This window comes from Chamaea fasciata, unplaced genomic scaffold (genome assembly GCF_029207755.1).
Source record: "Chamaea fasciata isolate MVZ Bird 193981 ecotype frontalis unplaced genomic scaffold, bChaFas1.0.hap1 SCAF_13, whole genome shotgun sequence".
Classification (NCBI taxonomy): domain Eukaryota; kingdom Metazoa; phylum Chordata; class Aves; order Passeriformes; family Sylviidae; genus Chamaea; species Chamaea fasciata.
Window position 1 is genome coordinate 13544752 of NW_027094098.1, and position 7905 is coordinate 13552656.

General features: G+C 61.3%; 1 protein-coding gene across 2 annotated transcripts; it reads right to left on the reverse strand.

Annotated features, from left to right (window-relative positions):
- Window positions 1-1058: 1058 nt before the first annotated feature.
- FEZF2 (FEZ family zinc finger 2) lies at window positions 1059-6539 on the reverse strand. Of its 2 annotated transcripts, none has more exons than XM_066195596.1 (6): window positions 6170-6539; window positions 5024-5619; window positions 3814-4658; window positions 3587-3721; window positions 3363-3495; window positions 1059-2935 (listed from the first exon to the last, which is right to left on the reverse strand). In XM_066195596.1, exons 3-6 carry the CDS (start codon window positions 4600-4602, stop codon window positions 2679-2681), a joined length of 1314 nt encoding a protein of 437 aa, XP_066051693.1. In that variant the 5' UTR covers window positions 4603-4658; window positions 5024-5619; window positions 6170-6539; the 3' UTR covers window positions 1059-2678. The 2 variants fall into 2 exon arrangements, with proteins under 2 accessions (XP_066051693.1, XP_066051692.1); XM_066195595.1 differs by lacking the exon at window positions 6170-6539 and adding an exon at window positions 6042-6131.
- Between the last annotated feature and the right edge of the window lie 1366 nt (window positions 6540-7905).

Sequence of the window (7905 nt, forward strand, 5' to 3'; positions counted from 1 at the left end):
CATGTGCATGCCTTAATGAGCTCCGTTGGCAATTAACATGTTTCTAGCAGCAAACTGGTTGCTCAGACGTTTGGAGAGCGGAGTGCAGGGAAAAGGGCAACGCAGCTGCCTGTAGGTTGGTCGCTTCCCGGTGCCCGGCGCGGTGCCGGGACGCACCTGGGAGCCGCCCGGTCCCGGGGAAGCGCTGGGCCGGGCCGGGCGGGCCGAGGGGGAAGCACGGAGGCGCTGGCACGTCGCTCTCTGCGCAGAGGCACCTCTAACCCTCTCCCCGAGGCACCGGCACCGCTCAATCTGTTGTGTGCGCGGCTGCGGCGCCGGGAAAGGGGTTTTTGTGCGGGTTTTGTGTTATTGAGGCTTGCTGGCAAGAGTGCCGAAGTGTGAGCAGTCGTGGACAGCAGAAACATCTTGTGAGGGAGAAGATAATTGGAGTCTCTGGCGTGTGTGTGTCTGACAGAGCCGCCCCTCCCCCGCGATCTGCGGCTTGTGTGTGCCGGGATCCGGGCGAGAGCCGGGGGGGGTCCGGGGCCGGCCGGTGGCCAGCGCGCTGCCGCGGCCCCTTGCCGATGCGTCCGAGATCGGGGGGAAGCCGGAGCGACAGCCGGTCGGGGGAGGGCTGCCCACCGCCCCCCAGGAGGGGCCAGGTGACCAAGCCCACCAGTGGTGGCGGACGCGGCACTTCAGGGTGCCCCGAAGATGCCCTCAGCCGTGACGGGGATGCCGCCCTCCCCCCCAGACGGCTCTGTAAACAACGCCGCTTTTTATAAAAATGCGATAAGAACGCACTTCCTTAATTCCCTTCCTGGGAGTGGGTTTCGCACTGCTCTCGCCCATCAGGAGAGCTGAGGAAGCAGCCTGCGCGCTGTCTGTGGGGCCCGCAGCCGCGCCTGGCTCCCGCTTTCGGCTCCCGGCTGGCAGCCCAGACCTCTTCCCGGCACCCGAGGTGCGGAGAAAGCGGCGCTTCCCCCGGACCTGGCAGCGGGACTGGCTCCGTCGGCACCCCTCGGGATGCCCACGCCCCGCTGCTGTCCTCCGGGACCTCGTCCTGCCGTGGCCTCCCTCGGCACAGTGTCCTCACGGAGAGAGGGGTCCCTCCCGCTGTCCCCGGCCCGTGGGTTGTCCCGCCCCGTCTGTCGCGGCGGCGGGAGAGCCAGGCTCGGCTCCCGCCTGCCGGGCGTTGAGCCGCAGCCCCTTCACTTGCGGGACCGTTTCCCCCGACACGGTTTCCGGACCGCTGGCTTGTCGGTGACGGGGTTTGCATTTTTTTTTTCCTTTTTATAATTTCCTTTTAACATAAAACTCTCCCAAATTTTTTTTAACAAATTCGGTCATGATCTTTCCCCGCTGCCAGGATCACTGGACATTCTTTTTCGCTCCTCGAACCATCAAAGCGCTATTTCAGACATTAGAAAATGCAAACCCCGAAAAACTCTAAAATCGCCCCGTCTCTACAGCGGGAGCGCGGGGCCCGGAGCCCCGGCCCCAGCCCGCTCCTTGGAGAACGCAGAACATCGCAGGCTATTTAATAATGAATCCAGAAACCCGGAGCGAGGGGTCGACTCCCGTTCCTGCACTCGGCGGCGAGCTGTGCTCGTCCTCGCCTCCCTCTGTTTAACCACTCAATTAAGCGGAGAAAGGTGAGCTCCCCATTACGCCGTCCCCAGGCATTTCGGTGCCTCTCTCGTTCCCCTCTTCATTGGCAAGCCCGGCCCGAGCAGCACGCACACGCCCGTCCTCCTCAATCTCCTTTCTCCACTAGAATAATATTGTTCCTAACGACGTGGCCGGAATAGACACTTGCGTATTAAAAGTGAGGGAGGGGGGGAGATGAGAAGGGAATATTTAGTGTAATCCAAGTGCTTGATTATCCATATTCTGATCACAAAGAGTTTCTGAGGCCTGCTGGGAGTGATTAGATTAATGTAATGCGTTTTGAAGGGTCTGTGTTTTCTCTCTTAATTTGGGTCATTACTCGGAAAGCAAGCGTGAGATCATTTTATCTGCATGCAGGGAAAGATAGTCATTCAGGAGCGGTTTAAACACGGCGTAATGAACCGACCCCGAAAAGCGGCGCTGGGAAACTCCGAGCCGCCCCTTCGCGCTGCCGGTCGGGGCCGCGCAGCCCCGCCGGGGGTCCTGCAGGGGCTCTGACCCCGTTCCGGGGGGCGGCCGCAGCCCTCTGAAGCCGCCCGGCTCCCTCCCGCCCTCGTTTTGCTCCTCCGATGCTCGCGGCGCTCGGCAAGCCCTGGAGCGGCAGGGCCCGGCTCCCGCAAGCCGCGCTCACACCGGGGATAGCGCCGTGCAGCCCGGTCCCCGCTCGGGCCGGGGCCCAGGTGGGAAATGAGACACCTGCGAAGGGCCGGTTTATTGTCCCATGATAGATATAGATATAGATATATTCCTCACTTATTCGAGCGTACATTTAAAATGGAGATTTACAGACACGTATAAAGAGCGCTGTCCTGGCGCCGGGCGGGGGGCGGCCGGCCCGGCCCGTCCTGGCCCGCTCCGGCGGCGCAACGCGCCATTAAATAAGATTCCTCTTATATACAACTGCGGCTCGGGGTCGCTTGCTACCGGCGGCTGAGCTCGCTGGGAAAAGGACAGAGAAGCGAAGGCTGGTTTGGATAAATAGTGCTGGCCTGGTTGAGCAGGTCCGAGTGTGGCGGCGCGCCGGGCCCTTAGCTCTGCCCGCTGCGCCCAGGGTCCCGCGGCGGAGGAGCGCTGGAGACGCTGTCGTGCAACTTTCGGACGTGCTTCTTTAAATCAAAGTTTCTGCAAAATCCTTTCCCGCAAGTGACACACGTAAAGGGCTTCTTGTCATTGTGGGTGTGCATGTGGAAAGTCAAGTTATAGATCTGGTGGAAGGCTTTGTTGCAAATGGTACACTTGTACTGCTTCTCTCCGCTGTGGGTCAGCTTGTGGTTCTTGTAGTTGCCTGCCAAAGAGGAAGAAGATGGAGAAGGGAGTTACCGGAGGGTGCCCGGGCCGCACGGTGCACAGGTAAGGGGGGCGTTAGGAAGTGTCTCCACCCGCACCCCCGTCCCACTTGTCAAACTCGGTCCTCGTCAGCGCGGAGCAGCGCGCAACTGGCATGGCACAAATGAGAGGCAGGGTCAGCCCGGTGACCCGCGGCAAACGGAGGGCTCTGGATTAGGACCAAGGCCCGGCACCTTTCATTTAAAAAGCATTTAGGGGGAACCGTCAGCACTGCCCGGCGATGCGGCCCAGCTTATAGGGAAAGTAATTGGGAGCGGCGGCGGATCTGCCTGCGCCTCTCGCTTCCCCCAGCCGGGCAGGGCTCGCCGCGTTTAATCCCCGCTAATGATGGGCAAGGGCCCCTGGCGCGCCCCGGCTCAGCTCACCTTTCTGGTGGAAGCCCTTGCCGCAGAACTCGCAGACGAAGGGCTTGTAGCCGGCGTGGATGCGGATGTGGGTGTTGAGCGTGGAGCTCCTGTTGAACGCCTTTCCGCACTGGTTGCACTTGTGGGGTTTCTCCTGCACCGGGGTGCGAGAGGCCCGTCAGTGGGGGCTGCGCGGAGAGCAGGGGCGGCCGCCGCCTCCCGCAACCCGGCCGCCCCCCACCTACCTGGGTGTGGATGATTTTGTGCCGGCACAGGGTGCTGGCCTGGCGGAAGCCCTTCCCGCAGACCTTGCAGACGAAAGGCCGGGCCCCCGTGTGCACCGGCATGTGGCGGGTGAGGTTGTAGTGGGCGTTGAACACCTGCGGGGAAGCGCCGGGAAGGCGAGGTCAGGCACGGCCCCGCCGCCGCCGCCGCCCCCGGTCCCCCCACGCGATGCCGACGTCCCCCTTACCTTGCCGCAGACCTCGCAGGTAAAGTTTTTGGGCTTGCCCTCCGCCGCCCCGCCGCCGCCGCCGCCCCCCATCTTGGCGTGGCCCTTGGGGGGGCCGCCGCGCTCCGCCGCCGCCGCCTCCTTCATCACCTGGTCCAGGTGTCCCGGCAGCCGCTCCTTGTGGGCGAAGGGAGGCGGCGGCGGCAGCTTCTCGGCCGCCAGCCCCGCCAGCTTGGCGTTCTCCAGCAGGAAAAGCTTCTGATGGGCCGAGAGCCCCCCGGGCGGCGGGGCGCCCAGCAGGCCGGCCGGGAAGAGCTGTCCGTGCAGGAGGTCGGCCGGGTGGTACGCGGCGTCCAGGTAGTTGAAGTAGTAGAGGGAGCGGGGGGCAGCCGGAACGGCCCCTGCCTGGTGGATGACCTGCGGCTTGATGAGCCGGCCGCTGGGCTGGCCCAGGGCGAGCTCTGCCTTGCAGCAGACGCCGCAGTTGGCTTTGCAGAGCCCCGCACCGCCCCGCAGGCTGCTCTTCCACAGCTCCGAGTAGTTGAGAGTCTTGGAGGGCAGCTCGTAGCCCAGCGGCGGGATGGGGATCACGCAGGGCAGGGGCGAGCACAGGCTCAGCGGCTTCTTGCCTGGCTCCGGCCCCGGCCCGCCGTGCCGCTCCTCGAAGGCCGGCTTGGGCTCCGACGTCTTTGCCATGATCCGCTCGATGGAGAAGGCCAGGGTCTTGGAGGGGTTAGCGGTGGCGGCTCTGCCGTCGTGCCGGGGGCAGGAGGAAGGCATGACCGTCTCCAGCGACCCCGGGCTCGCCATGTCGCTCCGCCGTGCGGGAACTTGGTGTGAGCAGCGACTCGCTCCCGCGCTCGGCTCTGCATTCCAGAAAAGCCAGGAGACAAATCAATTTAATAAGCACCTTGTTCTCCCCCCACCCCACCCCCCACCGGCACCCCCTCCCTATTTACATTCAAATGAACATATTCAAGAACAATGGCACGTAGGGTACCAGATTACTGCTCATTAAGCGGAACACGCTAAAGTAACATGCAGGCTAGACCTTGTTAGTATTTAAAAAAAAAAAAAAAAAAAAAAAAAAAAAAGGAAAGAAAAAGAAAAACCTCCCCCCAGCCCAATGCCACCCAGCCGAGCCCCACCGATGGCCACGGTCCGGGAAATGCGGGAGCCAGGGGCGGGGGGCAAGGCGAGGGGCGGCGGGGCTCGCATTGGGACCACTTACCTTTGCCCAGCGCCGGCGAGACTCATCCAAGCAGCGCGGTGTGGCCACAGTCACATTTTGATAGCAAACAACTTCCTGAGCGTCAGATCACGGTCTCGAACATTTAAAGCTGACATCATATGAAGTCACTTTGAGCAGAATGACATGGGGATGCCACCATGGATCTTCCCCAAGCCGAGGCGCCGGGCTGGAGCGCGGTGGGTTGGGGCTGAGAGAGGAAGACGAGCCCCCCCTCTCCACGCACAATTTCCTTCCAGTTTAAGACGCACAAATCGCTCGTGTGCGAGCTGGGTTTTTCCTCTCTCTCTCCCTTCTTAAAAAGCAACTTGCAAAGCAGAGGAATCGTTTTGCATGTGGCAAATTAGAAGGCAAGTGCGATTCACAAGTTGGGTGGAAAAGAGTGCTCCAGTTCTTGCTGGGGTTAGAAGAGCCACTCCGAATGAGCGTGAGGATTTTTTTTTTCTTCTTCTTCTTCCTTTTTTTTTTTTTTTTTTGAAGAAGGGGGAGAATGATTTTTTTTTTCTAAAGCAACTACCACGCAACCATGCTCGAGTTATTTTGGCAACCCATCTGCAATCAGCTCCGTTGCAACCGAGCTGGAAGATAATTAATAAATTGTCACTTATCTGCGAGCCTCTCCAGCATGTATAAATTAATAGCCAACCCATTAATTAGGACAGTGTATTAATGTTAATTAAACTAAGTTTAATTCCAGCCCTCTCCCCTCTCAGGGTAGCTGGTGATTAGCCTTAAATAAATGCGGAGGGAGTCGTGTCCAGGACTCGATTTCGCTGCTGAAAAAAAAAAAATAAATAAAAAAGACCCGTGTTCAGCGAAGGGAAGTTCTGCAAGTTGTTACCCCCTAAAGGTGCCCGATGCCCCGGGGGGCACCCGGCGACTCTCCCTTGCCCTTGTAGCCCTTGTCCTGCACCCCCCCCCCCCCCAACTCTCTCCAGCACTTTCTTCTTCCCCCTTTCCCCCCCCCCGCCTCCCCCCCCCCCGCAATAGGCGACGCTACATTATAGCGCCTGGATGCCGGGGTTTCTTTCCTTCCTCTCTCCAATTAAAACGCCGTGATGCGGGAGGGGAGGATTTGCAGAAACCTCAGATGCGAGGACGAGGTAATTGAGAGAGTCCCGCGTCCACCTGTTTGGGGGGGCCCGGCTGCAGGGCAGCACCCCCCGGGCTCTGATTAGCCGCCCCGTCCCTCGCCGGGGCTATTCAGCCGAACCAATTTTCCCCCGGCGATTCAGGGCGCTCAATTCTCTTTCACTTGTAGCCACTATAGCGCTGCGTGGAACCTGGTTTTGTGTGTTTCTAAAATAAAGGGGAGGATTATCCGGGGGAGAGGGGGGGAGCGAAGGGTTTAGATTGAGCCTGGCCAGAGGTAAAGCAAGCAATGAAAAGGCCCCTATATATATATATATTTCCCCCTCCCTCGCGCGTCTAAGAAAGTTTAGAGGAATTCGGGGGTTTTGTGCGGCGCTGACAAAGCCGCGCCTCCTCTCCCCGCCGGGACAGCTCGCCGGCGGCTGTTTGCAGACAGGCTTTTTCACCTGCGAACCACAACACGCTCCAGAAACAAACTTTAAAAGCGGCGGCCGTCCCGGGCTGCCTGCGGGCGGAGGGGAGAGCCCAGCCCCGGGGGGACACCCCGCCTGGAGCATCAGGTGTTGGCGTCCGCCCAACCCTGCCCTGCCCGCCCGGATCTGACGGGTCAGCGTGCGAGGAAGCGGCGGAACCGTCCCGCTTCTGGGGGAGAGGCTGGGACGGGACCGCGGAGAACCGCAGAAGCCGTGCCCGGTGTCTGGGCTGCGGGAGAGCCCGGCTGAGCCCCGGGGAGGCGCGCCGCGCTTGAGCCGCGCTGCCCGCCCAGCCCGCGCCTCCTCCGGGCAGCGGGAGCGGGCAGGCGGCGGCTGCGCTGGGCTGGACTCCGCTCGCTGCCGGGGCTCGCCGGCTTCAGCGAAGTATTTAATTAGCCTCCACAAACTTCTTTTCCTCGCCTGCAGATTATACTGAGTGGAGGGTTGGGAACTATTTTACACCTTGCCACTCACATGTTAATTAATCTCTATCTAACCCTAATTGCAGTTTATTCAAGCACCGCTCAAACAGCTCACCCACACAATAAACACTGGGGCTGCTTTTATCCATATTACTCCCCGCTCACACGTTGAGTAATTAACTCCAGTACCAACTAATAGTGCAAACAAATATTTTCTGTAAACGAGATGATTTCGGGCAGGATAAAAGAAGGGCTGTGGAGCCGGGACCGGGAGCTCGCTGCCAGCTTCCCCGAGCCGCCCTCGTCTTTGCCGGGGTGTTTGCTGAGCCGAGCCTCTCCCTCTTTCCCTCCCTCCCCGGCCAAGGGGGCGGCTGCCCGCTCGCTGCTGCGCACCCACCGCCCTGCTCGGAGCGGCGGGTCCCGCAGGCCTCGGGGTTCCTGGGGGCGAGGAGAGGCGGGGGGGCCCTTGCGGAGCCCCGGGGCTGCCTCCTTCCAGCAGCCCGGAGAAGCTCCCGCGCAGCCCGAGGCCGGGTACAGGCTCGGGCCGTGCCGCTGCCTCCCGGCCGGCTCGAGACCGGGTAGAGCACGCCTTACGCATCAGGGCGTTGAGATCCCAGCTAAGACCCGGGCATCAGAGCTCAGTATTTTAATTGAAATCGCAGGTTTAGGCACAGCTGGAGGCCGTCTCTATCGATTCGACTTCTGCTGTTCCGGCGAGCATATTACAACTGACTGACTTTGAGACAGCTGCCCCAGCCCCGCCGCCTGCCCACCACCGAGCCCGAGCCCCTCTGCTCCCGGAGCGCCAAGCGGGAGGGGAGGCTCTGGGGGGGCCGAGCGGCCCAGCCCGGCTTCGGGAGGCAGCAGCGCCCGCACG

Excerpts from the sequence above, each read along its gene's own strand:
- FEZF2 (XM_066195596.1), bottom strand. The coding sequence starts at position 4,602 with ATGGCGAGCCCGGGGTCGCTGGAGACGGTCATGCCTTCCTCCTGCCCC. Across the intron at positions 3,722-3,813 it reads CCTGCGAGGTCTGCGGCAAG|GTGTTCAACGCCCACTACAA; the intron begins GTAAGGGGGACG and ends GCTTCCCCGCAG. Across the intron at positions 3,496-3,586 it reads ACAAAATCATCCACACCCAG|GAGAAACCCCACAAGTGCAA; the intron begins GTAGGTGGGGGG and ends ACCCCGGTGCAG.